This window comes from Pundamilia nyererei, unplaced genomic scaffold (assembly GCF_000239375.1).
Source record: "Pundamilia nyererei isolate P.nyererei 1_Seehausen unplaced genomic scaffold, PunNye1.0 scaffold00016, whole genome shotgun sequence".
Classification (NCBI taxonomy): Eukaryota; Metazoa; Chordata; class Actinopteri; order Cichliformes; family Cichlidae; genus Pundamilia; species Pundamilia nyererei.
In genome coordinates this window covers 1,570,722-1,586,014 of record NW_005187417.1, presented here as the reverse complement: position 1 = coordinate 1,586,014, position 15,293 = coordinate 1,570,722, and the positions used below count along the sequence as shown (strand labels likewise).

Below are 15,293 nucleotides of genomic sequence, written 5' to 3'. Positions count from 1 at the left end.
AAGGAGGATGGATGGATGCAGAAGGAGATAAGACTGACTATAGACAGATATGACATAACTTGGTGAGGTTACAGACATGAGGCAACAAAAGCCCCTGTCTGGTGCTGAACCTCCTCAAAATTTTCTGGTCTTATTTGTGTTTAGCTACAGGCCCGTAGATCAAGGGGTATGTACCATAACATCAGGATGTAGTCACTGTATGAACAACAAAAACAAACAGATTTTCAGCCTGCAAACATCACTGATTGCTGGCAATTAACAGCTGTTTACAGTAACAACAGAAAACAAATATATGTCTTCCTGTTTTTGTTTTTTCTTTAATTAGAGTTTTTTCCAACCAATGTAAAGACTTTAACTCTTTACAGTTTTTTCTCCACTCATTTCTTACTTCTATGCCTTCGGGCTCCCAATCCATTAATGCAGTTATCACGTCTTTCTTGCTCTTCTCTCACAGCTCTGCATTTTATCACACAGACAGAACAATTTGCAAAACATTTAGCATAAGTATAGACATGGACCGCAGATTTGACTTGATTACCTGAGAGATCTCTGCTCACAATATTTCAATCCTGTTTCCAAACCGGTGCCAGTGTCAAAGCTACAAAATATCTAACGGGAACACCTAGGTTAGCAGCAGACACAAAAATGATGTCACACCTGCTAGCTCATGTCCTGCTTTGGTGTCGCTTTGGCTTGTCATGCACCAACTTGACCAGGTTGAAGACAAGAACCATTACGACAATATAATGGTACAGGAGCCGTGATATTCCCAGATTACACAGAGGGGGACGCTGCAACTTGAAAACTTTGAGGAAAAAAATCTGCATACTGCAGTGAGTCCGGCGTGCCACGAGCACTGGTATAAATGTGCTGACATCACAGCTGGCACAACCAAGGCAGTGACTTAGCATAAATATCTCACTCTTAGTTTATTACGTGGGGATTACAAAACATGCAGAGAGGGAAAGCTGTAATCCACAGCAGGTCTGCAGGGGTCTCCCACTGTACTTAAGCTGAAGTAATTGAGCTGGGAATATTATAAAACTATTTTGTTTCAAACAATGCATGTAAACAGTGAAGCAAAGTGTAAGATTTGTGTCATCTGCTAATATATTACTGAGTTCCTCTTTGCTTTGCATAAAGTTGTTTGTACCAAACTGGCTGTTCTAAAAGAGAAACACTTTTATAATGTACAAATGGCCCAATAATAATGGAGCCCAATTAGGACAGACTACGGTCAAAGCAGCTTTATGAATATTTCCCTGCATGTAACAGTCTTTGACTTGTCCTTGTATTTTTCTTGGTGGATCAGCTGTTGGGGGCTTGTACTTCCTGCTGCAACGCCATTGGTCAGAAAGGAGCCAATGGGGGTGAGAAGAGAGTCTGAATGAATATGATGATGAACACACACACACACACACACACACACACTTAGAAGTACTGCATTTTTACAGACAGAGGAAGGAGGAGATAGACAGAAAATGAGAGATTTGCTTCTTCAGTGGTATGTAAAGGTGAATAAAGACAATCTGTAATCTGCAAAATAAGACAGCAGTGAAAAATGTGAATATTTTTAGGTATTATTAGTTATTATATTTTATTGTCATATGCTGCTAGTTTTTAAACGCTGTTATGCAGGTCTCTTCTTAGCATCATCCCACGTAGCACCCAAGCGGACGAGTACAAACAGAGTTGCCTGCTAGCGTTTACTCGCTAATTCAAGTCACTGAACCAGACCTCTAGATTGTGTTTATAGCATTGGTGAATTTTAGAACATTTTAATGCTGCTGTATAACAGAAATGATAGCATGCTGTGTTTTTAATTGTAAAAAAGTTTATCTTATTAAGGACCTGTCAGCAGGTATCTGTGTCTATGTGATGCACATGTACAGTTTACCTTACTAACCAAGCTTGCTAGCGTAAATTGTGATGTTATCATTGACTCTCTTTTATAAATATGACCGTTTCTGAAAATAAAATAAATCCATAAATATGGTTGTGACTGGAATGCTAATGTTAAGGCTTCAAAACAGGAGTTCACAAACCACTGGCTGATGTCAAGCTGCTACATCCATCTTTTATATACAGTCTATGCTGGCAGCAGACAACCACATGACACCTTCCCCTCCATTTTTTTTCTTTCTCAAAATCCATCTCCTTCTTATTTCTGCCACAGTACAACTATGATAGCAAAGAAACGCTGGACTTTTACAGCTGTATTACTGATGCATCAGGTCACTGACATGGGCTATTTTCAACTACTGACCTAAAGCTGCGATGTAAAAGTTCTTTGGGAACATTTTTGTGACTGAAACTTGCCAGAAAATTGAGAATTACTGATTACTGTCTACGGCAATTTTAGGGACATGAGAGAAAGCGAGAGAAAATGCTCCCCCACAAAGCTTAACACAAACACAAAGAAGGATCGGGAAATGGTAACATTGGTAAAAAGACATTATCTTTGTGTCACTCAGGCTTCAGATGCCTGACCTGCTGTGAATTTTATATGAGAAGAAAGTTGATACTGCACTGATGATCTGAAATGACCACATATAACATTTTATTTCTTAAGTGCACCCATAAACACCTCTCACATTGATGATCAAACACCGCCACACAACCACTCAACTTATTAAAACTCAAGTGGATACGCTGAAAAGCAGCGCATCAAAGGGTTCTTTGTGTTTTTAAACCTCAAAGATCTGTACGTTTGAAAGAGATCGAAGAGACAAAAACAGAGTGAAAGATGACAAATGAGAACACAGCGAGGACAGAGACCACAATGCCAAGTTTCTCTCTTTCTAGTCTCTGACCCATCAGACGCAAAAATGTTTGGAGAGCCCTAAAGTGCTCACGAGTTTAGCTGATTGAGGATATTAGCGGTAAACAAGGAAGCCGAGGGGAATGACACACCTGCTGTTCTTCTGCAGGTAAATGTAACTCAAGATAGCCCACAGCACAGATCCATCTATAAAAATGACGTCGCTATGTTATGTTGCAGATACAGTATCTGCATGTGTATTTAATAGAGTAAATCTAGGTTTATTCAGACTGAAAATTTGTAAGTGCATGTGTGTGCACCTTGTTTAATAGGAAAATGCGGCTTCCAAGTGGCTCCCAAAACTTGCAGAGCTTCAAAAACGGAGGCTTCAGCACTTTTCACTGACTGATGTGTGAGTGTGTGTGTATATAGGAAGGGTTAAAGGCTTTTTTTTCATGTTGCATTCCAGCAGAACCTCACATCCACACTGCTGCTGCCTCAGCGCTCGCTGCCGGCCCAGGACTAACCTGCTGATCTGTGAGGCGATAAGTGGATGACAGGCATGCTTTGGTGTGGCTGAGAGAAAAAACTGTGTGCGTGTGTGTGTGTGTGTGTGTGTGTGTGTGTGTGTGTGTGTAAGCAGTCGACATAGTGGCTTTGGCTTGAATGAACGACAGAATGAAGAAGAAGGGAAAATTTTCAGATGGGGAGGAAACTGATGAAAAACCCCAAACAAGATAAGAAGATATAAAGAGTGCGAGACGGGATGAGAGACGGGAAGATCATCTACTCCCATCCCTTCATCCAGATGAGGAGGGGTTTTCTGCTTATGTAGACAGAATTCCCCTTTAGATAGCAGCTATAAGAAAGTCATGTAGTGTGTTTGTGCGGGTGTGTGCTGGCTATATATTATACTGCCAATGAGGGTGTTTCCACTGTGGTTATGGGAGTCCAGGTGATACTCTCAGCAGCAGTGAAACCACAGAAATCCCCATAAAACCAGAGAAGAACAAACAATGTGCTTTTCTTGGCCATAGCAGTGGAAGTTAACAAAAAGGTGTATCCTCAGGCTAGCAGTAAAGGAACTATCTGGAGAATATTAGTCTTAAAGTCTTAAAGGGTTCATCTTCTAGGAAGAAGGCAAAAGATAAGTGGATTTAGTTTGAACTTAATATTTCTTTTAACTACCAAGAGAAATGCATAATTATTGGGTTTTACCTCTTGGTGATTAAACATATTAATGGAACGATTGGGAGACCAGCTTGGTAAAGCTAAAACTTGATCAAAAACTCCAGAACAGCTACCATGTAGCAATGCAGCTTAATATAATGTTCCATAACCATAAAAGTCGAAAAGATTTCTTGGAAGCTTGAACTTTAACCCAGTGTTTTCTCTATTCCATTAAACTTGTTACAATTTGCACACTGTATAAATGTAGCATTATATGAAGTAATATGAAGTAAATAATAAAAAAATATCTGTTCCCAATATCCCATGTAATCCAACAACGTTCTCATTCTCTCTCCATCCTGGTGTTTGGAGTATTTATGCTACCTTCTGTCAGCAGACTCTGGGTTTTGGAGGGTGTCTGGATGATTGTAAAGGAGCACAGCTCACTGTTGTGATGTCGGGCTCTTACACTGGCATCAAACCATGTTTCCCATCCCCCAGCACCCATTTACAGCTTGGTGAGAGTCACAATGACCCTGTCAGGTTCCACGTTCAAAGTGGATGCAAGCAGTCACTAAGGAGAAAAAGCACTCTTGTGCAGAAAATAAACACTGGAAACTACTGTCAATGGACCATTGATGGTACCAGCCATCGCTTTGTGGAACGCAACCTGATTGGGTAACCAAAACTAGTTGACCCTAAAACCTAAAACCCAACTATAACACAAACCATCACACTATATAAATGTAAACTAATATCAGTGAATTATCACATATTCAAAATAGTATTGCACATACTTTTTATTTATTTATTAAAAGCACATTTGTGCATCATATTAAAGTTAAAAGGGATTCATTAAGCTCATTTCCAGCTCCACTTTTTTTGGACCAAAAAATAAACCATCTTTGCATAATTTGCAATTCAAAATAATACTTCTCAATCTTATTCTGGGCAGCCCTTCAGTTTATCCTCTGTCTGCAAAATATCATTTTTAGAACCGCCCCCTTTAAGCCAACTTTATTCTGATTGGCTGCCACTCAGAAACACAAAGGTAGCTCATCCGATTAAGAATATTGATCTCTTCACATTTTCCAAATTCATCCAGTGGGCTGGATTGGAATCTTTGCTGGGTTGGTTCTGGCCTCTGGGCCTTATATTTAACCCTTTAAGACCTACCATAGAACCAAGTCCGCCAGAGCTTATAGTATATTTTTACATGCTGTGGAGCCATTTTTGGGAGCATTTCAAGTTGCTATACATCAATACAACCATTATAGCCCAGATTTTAATAATATGTCTGAATTAAGTGCATAGTAATTACATAAATTGCAAAAAAGTGCAATAAACTACAAAAAATTTGAAAATCGTTTTTGTTTTTTTAACATATATTTCTAGTTAGAGAAATTTAAGAGGCTTATCCCTCAAAACTGTAAATACAAAAAAGTTGCACAAACTAGTTCCCCACCAAAGGAAATTTATTTTAAGTGTCTTCATAGTTTTATTTTTGAGATACACCAATTTTCATATACTGCAGGAAAAACGAAAAAATATATTATAGTGCAAATTTGCAAAATAACAGCATATGCATCAAAATAAAATATTTCCAGCAGTGCAATATGAGTCCTCAGCATCCCAAAAACGACACAGAAAGTCATAAAGTCAAACATAACTTTTAAAAACACAAGTATAAGCTCATAAGGCCCTGATGGTAAAAAAAACTACATTTCCGCAAAATACGTCACTTCCGGTTTCGGGCAGGTCATGCGGTCATGTGATAGTTCACGCTGATGGACGTAGGAAGTGTTACGAACAGCTGATCGGATCGGCAAAGCGTGTTTCTGGAATATTGTGTTTTTGTTGCTGCAAGTGCTTTTTATGCAGCTTTTGCAAAGCTATATGTGGAAGGAAACCTTGACCTAGGACAACCTGATGGCATAAGATGTAAGTACAACTCCTCCGGTTTCATATGCAAAAAAAATTATTGCGCTAGCTTACGTGGTTGCAGTGCTACCGGGATTTAAAAATAGTTACGCAAAATGGAGCGTGTCCGCTCTGACCGGCTTTAAATGGTTAAAACCTCTGGTTTAAACCATCTGATATAAATATCAATCTGCTCATAATGATCTGGCCAAACTTGACAATTACATTTCGCCCCAACAATTGGTTCAGAATGAAATGAGTTAAAAATAAGACAAAACATGGTCCACAGAGGATGAATCCTACAGCTTCTCAAATGTCACAATTGTTATTATTTGTATCAATTATTAAACATAAAAGGTAAAAGCATTAAAGCATTCGAACTCCAGTGGCTCTGTGCCCCACACGCATGAATCCAAACATCTGGTTATTTATTTTTCAATCCCTTTTTCTTCTAGTTTACTACAAGATTATTTATTATTTCCAGCCCTCTTAATCACTGACCAATTCTCTCTTTTTTAAATTCAGCTATGATTACATCATTGACTAGTGTAAAATAATCCTTTTTCCCAAAGAGAAATTACTTTACATGAGTACAATGTCAAACTGAATAATAGATTTCAAATGAAATGGCAGTCCAGTATGATCATCGAGTGTTTTGGAACTCAGACGGAGGAAATTGGCAGAGACAAAATTATTATGTCTAAATTTAAAACTTCCACAATAACTGCAGCCAAAAATGTGGAACCAAAACCTAAATTAACTCAAAACTCCAACGGAAGAAATCTATTTGGTTTGGTCTGAGACTGGCGAAATAAACTGGGGTCATTGGAAATCTTCCTGCTGTTAGTGTGTGAGCTCATCCTCCCCTCTAAGTGTTTTTCTCTCTCTCTCTCTCTTTCTCTTTCACTAACAGCCGAGGACGAAGCCAGAGGATTTTGGACTTCAGCCCAGCATGTAAATTTATCTGCCATTTCCAAACAATTTCCATCAGGAGCCATTCAGACTGTGTAGCAGGACAATTTGACAGCAGCCCAGTAGGAAAATGGCCAGTGAGGCAGTAATGTTTCATTTATTTCATATTTTTGTCCTCTACGGTTTGCTGTAGCCTCGTACAAAGGCCACAGCTGGATATAAGAGGTGGTTATAAATAAAAGATCAGCGAGGCGGTGATAAATAGAGTAATGGATGGATGGAAAGATGGATACATGGACGAATCAAAGGCTGATCAAGTTAACAAATCAACTGTTAGATGGACAAATGAGTACAAATGGATGGATTTATAAAAAAAAAACAGTGCTTAGGACAAAAAAGGAAGAAAAGTGGAGGGAGCAGACAGTCAATAGATGGTCAGCTTATATTTGTAAAATAAACAAATAAACAAATCACATAACGAGGAGGTATCTATAAACGTATGGATCCACCACCAAGGACTGATTGCGAAACGCTTCAAATGTCCGTCAGAGAAAACCAGCATATGAATTAATACACTTCCCAATGATTGAATGAATGCATGAATAAATAAAACTTTCAAATGTCATTGTTGAATCAAAAAGACCTCATCAGTCGTTATCAGTCCCATAAATAGCTCCATCAGGTGGGGCATTCTGTGTACTAGCAGAGCGTTATCACCTCATTTGATGAAGGATGTTCCTCGCTGCTGAATGGAAGTAGTAATCCTCGCAAGACTAGAGGGCGAGAGGAAGCTTAATCCACTCAACAAGAGTTTAAGTCTTGTATTTTTTGATTTAACGTTACGTTAAAAGGTTTCTTTCAATTTCATGAGCTATTTTGGTTAACTTTAGGCAGCAAGTTTATGCAGTTAAGTTTAGCCATGAAAGGTAAAGGTTAGAAAGGATTATAACTTGGGTTTAAATGCCTCCTGTGAGAAAAGAAGTACATATTACAGTTATTAATCGGTATGTCTCTCTGCTCATCACTGATTAAAATGGATAGTAACAGCTTACTGTGCTGGCCTACTGGTAATATGAATGATTAAAACAAGTCTATACTGAGCAAATCAGCTGGTAAACTGATGAATGACTAAATAAAACAAAGGAAGAAATAAAGTCTCAGGGGGCAAACGGCACCTTTATTTAATTCCACCTGCATGACAAGTATTCCAGTGCCTACAACTGGCACATTTAGCATGATGGAGAAACTGGTATGTTGTCTGTGTGCGTCATTGTTTATGTAGTTGTCATGGCCAAATCGTGTCCTCATGAAAGATCAAAAGGCAGGAAGGCCTTTCAAAAGTCTGAGTCCTTCGGATGCCACATTTGGATTTTTGCTTGTCTTTACTGTCCATCACTTTGCTTTCTGAGTTCTCTCCATTCACAAGGATCGATATTAACGGTTGCCCAGTTGCCCCAGGCAACCAGATTTGGACCACTGTCAATCATTTTGTTTGGTCTGATCGGCCCTGCTGGCAGTCGCTTTTCCTGTTATTAAACAGATTCTCTGTGTCCACATCATCCCGAAACACAAGGTCTAGATGATGTGGACATGACATTGATCACAACATCTCTAGAATGCAATTATAAATATTATAACATTATGACAATTATTATTATATGAGATTCAAGGTCATCATTGAATCAATGTCACGATTCCAAATAAGAGCACGAGTCCTTGTTTAATTTCATTTCATTTTATTAATTATTAACTTGCTATCTGGGCTCTTTAGGAATTCAAAAGGCAGGCTCAATCCTATTTCTCCCTAGAAGTGATTTTAGTGGTGCTATCTCAGTTTTGCTTGTTAGCATGCCAACACTTACTAAATAACATAAAAGTTAGTGCTATTTCATCATAAACACTTGAACACCATGCATAAACAGAGTGTGCACAGTGATGTTAATACAACAGGTGCTGTTGATTTTTTGTTTGTGTAATCAATGTCTGGACCTGTACTTTATATATTTTTATGTCCATGCACGCAGATGTCTGTAAGGATCTCTGTGAACAGGTCTGGGATGACCCAACTTTCCTTTTGCAAATTATTACTAAGAGTTATGGTTATAACTCAGACACCAGGCAGCAGTTTTCACAGTGGAAGACCTTTCAGTGTCCAAGGCCAAAGAAGGGAAGATTGGTCAGCAGTGTAACTATGAACATGCTCCTTGTTTTCTCTGAAAATTTTTCTCTTGCACATTCTTTCACAGGGGTCAGATTCTCAATGCTGAATCCTGTTGTAATATTCTAAGTGAGAACATTTGGTGCAAACAACCTGAGCTGTGGTGTGATCACAGTCGGGTGCCCCTTCATTGCAGAGTATGCATGACAGAGAGTACTTTGGCCACACCAACACAACCATCACTTTGTCTTCTTTATTCTGAAATTTAATTTAAAGGATAACTATTTTGACTCAGTGGGGTGTTGCAGATGGTACTTGACTTGCTCACAAAACAGGACCTTCAGGGATGGTTTCAAGTATTGCAAGAGTGGTAAAAGGAATCTATTGCTGTACAAAGAGGCTACTTACAAGAAGATGAAGGGCAAATTAAGATCAGGAAAGATTACATACAAACTAAACTGTTAGTTTGTATGGGTATGAAAAGGTCTAACTGATAACGTGACATTTTTACCTGATGACAGTCCTTGAGAAAGTCTGGTGATCACCCAAGTCATTAAAGTTTACCATCTGGGAACCATGAATATCTGCATCAAGCTTTTTATCAGTGATATGTAGCAATATTTCAGTAGCGCAAAGATTAACATGCTGGTGGTGCTAAAAGTCAAGTGGCCAGCAAAATGGACAGACTTCAACTGCATCATTTCACTTTGCAATGAAATAATGACAAGCTAGCAGATGAACATACAGACCAGCAATCGCCAAAGGCAAGATTAAAATTAATTAGACCACAATTTCTAATGTAGCGCCAAAACCTACAGTAACGCTAAAAATATTATGATATTGAAGAGTCACACATCAACTTTAGGAAGTGGATTAATCAGAAACTTGTGTACATTTGAACTACATAGCAATTAAATAATATAATCAAATTCTCCACTGTTATCCGCCAGCTTCTATCAGATCTGAAAGTCAAACTTCTTGATATGCAAAAGGAAATTTTTCACATACAGTATTTCATAGATTCATAATAACCTGTAACACCTTTTAGTACAACTTTGATATTTTTAATCTAGGAAACGCACTTCTTTGATAAGCTTTAATTAAAGATCATTGAGACGAAAAGAAAAATAAATCTGTAATATCAGATTCCACACGTCCAACAACCTGTGCAGCAATGAAACGTATGTGATTCTTTTTTTAATCTGGTGGTCATCAAAATACAGCGAGCACATCAAGCCTCTCTTTTTAATCAAATGCCAACATCTGTATGTCTCTGTTAATTATCAACGTGTATCTTTTCACTGATGCATATGGTCCATGAGAACGGAGCAGGAAGATTACAGTACAGATTCAGAATGTAGTAAAAGTCATCACAACACCTGGTGCTACCGTTGGTGATACATATTTCTTTGAAAACAGTTGTCCTTAAAGTTAAAATTAATAACTATTTGTTTAATGAAGTTGGGAATAGTTAGATAAAGTTAAACATCTCTATTAAAATTATACAAAAAAATATGTAACAGCTGTTGTTTATTGTAGTCACGAGGGTGATTGACACATAGCAAACAGAGTATTCTATAGCTTTTATTATGTGGACTTTAAATGACAGCACATGAATATATGCATGGATATTAAGTTGCAAATGAAGGTTCCCAACTTTTCAGAGAGTGATTGGTAGCTGTTGCACAATAATAACTATCTGAATGAAATAAATTATGCAAGAAACAGCGTCTACAATCAGCCAACAAGTCAAAGACGACTTTGCAAATTTGCATGAATCCTCTTTACGGGAACAACAAAGGGACATGAGTTTAAACAAAATGTTTGACAATTGGGAAAAAAAATGTTAAATGTTAGAGTTAGCTAACATGTAGCAGTGCAAAGCCACACTAGCCAACAGCTCATAGGAGAGTGAACTTACATTAACAAGAAAAACATAAATGCTAAATAGACATGAAAACTCCACTGGTAAGATTATTCTTTGTCTGATAGGAGGTTACTCTTTTACACCTTTGTAAGATAAAAAAAAATGTGTGCACAATCAATAGCAATACAAAGAAATCATACCTTCAAAACCTTAAGCAGTACTTTGACATATAATATATTACATTGTTTTAAAAAAGTCATCTTGTACTTGAGGATATTTTTATTCTGTGATTGTGACTTGGGTTGATTGGTTAACCTTGTTCATCACATAAACCCATGTGTTTGGATGTCAGTGACCAAAGAAACATGACTTTAAAATAGCCATTGTAAATAGCTAATAAATGATTATAAATACATAATAATACAATTTCAACTATAACTGTATAATTATTCCATGTTAATAAACAATTAATTGATTTCATTGTTTGTTAACTAGTTTATAGACCACTGGACTCTTTCTGATGTTTGCTGAAATTCTGAAGCTGAAGTTTATAAAAATTAGCATAGTAGTTATAAATGTTATGAATATTTTTAATTAATTCAAATATTTATACTATTTATATCATAAATATTATTATGAAGATTATAGCGATTAAGATGTAATATTTGATTTAAGGAAACGTAAGACTAGGCAGGGTGGAGGTACTTGTGGTTTATGTTTGCTTTTTAATTTTGTTAGCACCTTTTCTCTGCTTTTACTTTCTCTGGATTTTTGGTTTGGCTTAGGCACAGAGAGTGTTTGAGCAGGTTTAAGAGCAACACAGTGGTTGGTATAAGTGCACAAAAACAAACACAAACTAACGACATAAACATACATTTTAACATTACTAATTATTTGAAAAAATTAATACATTAAAAGAACTATTTACAAAAAATAATCAGCTATCAGCTTGCCATTTATTAACAATGGTTATTACAAAATGTTTAATGATGGTTACAAAACTATGGTGATGTCAACTTCCTCCTCTTTTTACAGCATAAGTGACTGAGATCAAAAGTCACATCCAACTCCAAAAAGTCACTTTAGAACACTAGGTTTAGGTTGTGCTCACTTTTCAACACTGGCATTTAAACCCCTCATTTGCATATTCAAATCCCCCCCCCCCCTTTTTTTTGTTTAGGGCCACATTAGAACAATCCTCTATAATCTTTATTATCCAGTGGGTAGGACATGTGGGCAAAAAGGCATAAGGTGGGTACTGGCGACATGCTACATGTTATTCTGGAGACATTTACCAAAAGCACCAATGGCTTTAGTGCGCTTTAGGTCTCTCCTTCAGGCCACGTTCCACAGTTAATATGTAAAAGTCCACAACCACAAGTAAAGATTTTGGTGCTTAAACCTCGCATCTCTAGAGCTGAACATCCTCTACTACTGATACCAAATCAAACTCAGAGTTTGCTCTGTTTTGCCTAAATATATTTACTGCTTTGTCTCAATCAAAAAACAAAAAAGAAGCAATAAAGATGACTGAAACTGACACACTGGTTGAATAAAAGAAGACATTTACATTGGGACTGACCTGATGGCAGTGTGGGTTGGACTCTCTGCCATATGAGTACAAACTCCTCTCTGTTTTACCTGGAAGAGGAAGAAGAAAGGGCAGTTAGGCAGTTAGCAAAAGCAAGCAGCTTAACAAAGACTGATCTTTATAACTACAGGAAGGAAAAAACAATTACTGGTGTGGAAATTATTCAGCTTTAACAGATCAATCAACTCCAAAGACATGTTAACACAATAACACTACACAGCGTCGGTACAATCAGGTCCAGGCAAAGTTGCCCTTTGTCACATGCTCTCACCATCACCAACAACAGGGACATATTTCCCCGGAACATCAAAACTGTGCTATAGTTTTTCATCTATTAATTTAAAGGATAATTCATTCACAAGGAGCCACAGAAAAAATAACTTTTTGTAGAAACAGCCAAAGCCAGTTTTCCTGATCACAGACAGTGTGTGTGCTTTGTGTGTTTTCTGCTCGCTGATCTCTCTGCACAACAAAACGTACATCTGCTATGCCTGCAATGCATAGATCCGCATACAGAAAGGCAAGGGCTTTGTGCCACAAAAACAAAATCAACGCTTTCATTCTCCACTTTCTTTTAGGTGTAGATTTAGTTTCTTTGCATGAGAAAAAAAATTGAGTGTTCAGCTGAACAGAAAAATTAAAAAGCAACCTGCCTCACGGAGAAAACTGAACTCTCCTAGTGAATTTACGAGTAAAGATGTTTATAGTACATCGCCAACTCTAATGGTTTGCCATATATGGTATTATTCTGCTCTTTCCCATCTTTGTCCCTTTGGAGAGTGATGTTCCATAGAGACTAATTAGTGCACTCGCTAGGCAACCAATTCTACTGAAGAAAATAGTCAGTTCTTGCGCAGTTGCATACTACTGTGTTCAGGCTATGCAGACTATTTTCTGCATTCCATTGTGGGATTTTTGAAGGCAGCAAATAATGGATGAATTTTACACTTAGAGTTCAGTCTCCAAAGTTATTGACAATGATGTGATTTTGGGAAAAAATAAGCATTTCTAAACGACTTTACAGTAAGTATCAACCAACAGCCACCAGGCAACTTGGAATGAAGCTGAAAACCAAGACTCTGTAATCAGCATATAGAACTGCAGTATGGGATTTGGTGACACAAATACATTCAAAATCATGCTTTATGTACATTTTCTAGAAAATGAAGATAATCCAGTTTCAATGGTCCATTGTGTGTGAATTTTTTCACCATTTTGCTTCCACACTATATCTCCCCCACAAACTAGTGGAAAGTCACATTTTGTTGTACGGTATGTGTGTGCCCACTTTGTCTTTTGAACATTTAAATATTTGTCTTGATGTAAGTGCTTATCTAGGAATTTTTATCTGTTACTTAAACATTTTTACATGTAAGCAGTGTTTCACAATTAGAAAGAAAAAAGATTTAACACTGCATACGTGCAATTATTGTTTTCCCAAAATAAGGATTTTTCCCTCAAAAAACACTAAATTTCCACTTCAGCAGTTAGAGAAAATTTATGTTCATATTGTATTATAGCATTCAGAGAAATATTTATAGAACATTTTATTTCTTCAAAATTGTAAAAAAATAAAAAAATATTACACGTTGGCAGTAGTTTCAAATTAATGAAGTTACAAAAAGAGATATATTGATAAAAAATACATTGATTCTAATGTGCCAGCAAAATGCTCATTTTGAACCTGGCTTTAAAGAATCTGCAGTTTTCTGTTCTACAAATTGGTTCTCATTAGGGTTTACATAGTGAAATTTTGGAAAACATGTAATACATGTAATAATGATGCTCTTAATTTAAATAACCAGCCAGAGAAATTCAACCTGTCTCTGCTTAACCTGGCAACAGCCTACTGCTACTGCAATACTACATTAAAGGACATTTCCATCAAAGATGTTGGAACCACACTGTGAAGATTTAACAAAGCCCTGTAGGAAAAGTTGCATACTACAAAATTTAGGGTTTGTGCGATTAATTTAGCATTTAATATTATGCCAAATGTATGACATAATTCTCCATGATTATCACTTAATATTAAAGCTCCATTTATTGAAAGTTTGGCTAAACTCCAACATTCGACATATCTCTTGAAAACCTTGCAAGGCATCATGTTCATGTAACTCTCTTCAGGAACTCAAATTTCTTGGTTAAAGTTTTACTGCAAAATACTTTTTATTTTCCTTTAATTTCATTTATAAACAGTACAGAAACTATGATTTCTGTTCCCGTTGTTGGACTTGAAGGTCCTTAATGCCCAAGGCAACATCTGATACAGATTTAATAGATGTAAGAAGAAAACAACACCCTCACCTACCCATTAGTTTTTATAGAACATCTTCGGTCAAATGTGTTGAAACATGTTTGATTGAAATCAGACATCAGAGCTCTTTGAATGCAGGCCAAGGATTGATCAGTACACGACAAGAAGGTGAAGCCTCGTTGGCAGGTAACCGACCATCACTTTAATACACAAACTGAGCGTGCCTGGCTGTGAAAAAGGTGCCTGATGAATTTCGAAAAATGCACCGCTGCGTGTAGACAACAAAGCTAATTTCCTCTCCAGCTTCTGAACAGGCTTTCCTCCCCTCTGAGCTGCGGGACCACTCCGGTGCCTATTTTTACCACGCAGACCTTCTTTTTGGATAAAACCTTAAATCTTGAGCCAGTCTAAATATCAAACCACAGTTAGTGTGTAATTACATTCTGCTGTCAGTGCAGTCGTAGAGATGAAATGGAGGGGTTTTACTGCAAGCGTGTGTGGAGGAAAATGAAGCGTGTACGTAGTGAAGGGTTGGAATCAGGCGTGTATAGACCAGCGCTGAATACGCGCCAACATGGTAGTCGATGCAGAAGAGGTTGATAATTACAGGCGTACAGAATAGGAATGTGGTCGACTGTGTGTGTGTGTGTGTGTGTG

The 15,293-nt window shown here is 37.3% G+C and overlaps 1 protein-coding gene across 2 annotated transcripts in view; it reads right to left on the bottom strand.

Moving 5' to 3' along the window:
- The window catches only part of tcf4 (transcription factor 4), a 174,281-nt gene that overhangs the window by 118,620 nt on the left and 40,368 nt on the right, over window positions 1-15,293 (bottom strand). For both annotated transcript variants that reach the window (XM_013908918.1, XM_013908919.1), the window contains exon 3: window positions 12,371-12,429. In XM_013908918.1, coding sequence (XP_013764372.1) covers window positions 12,371-12,429 — 59 coding nt within the window. The remainder of the gene's footprint in view (window positions 1-12,370; window positions 12,430-15,293) is intronic.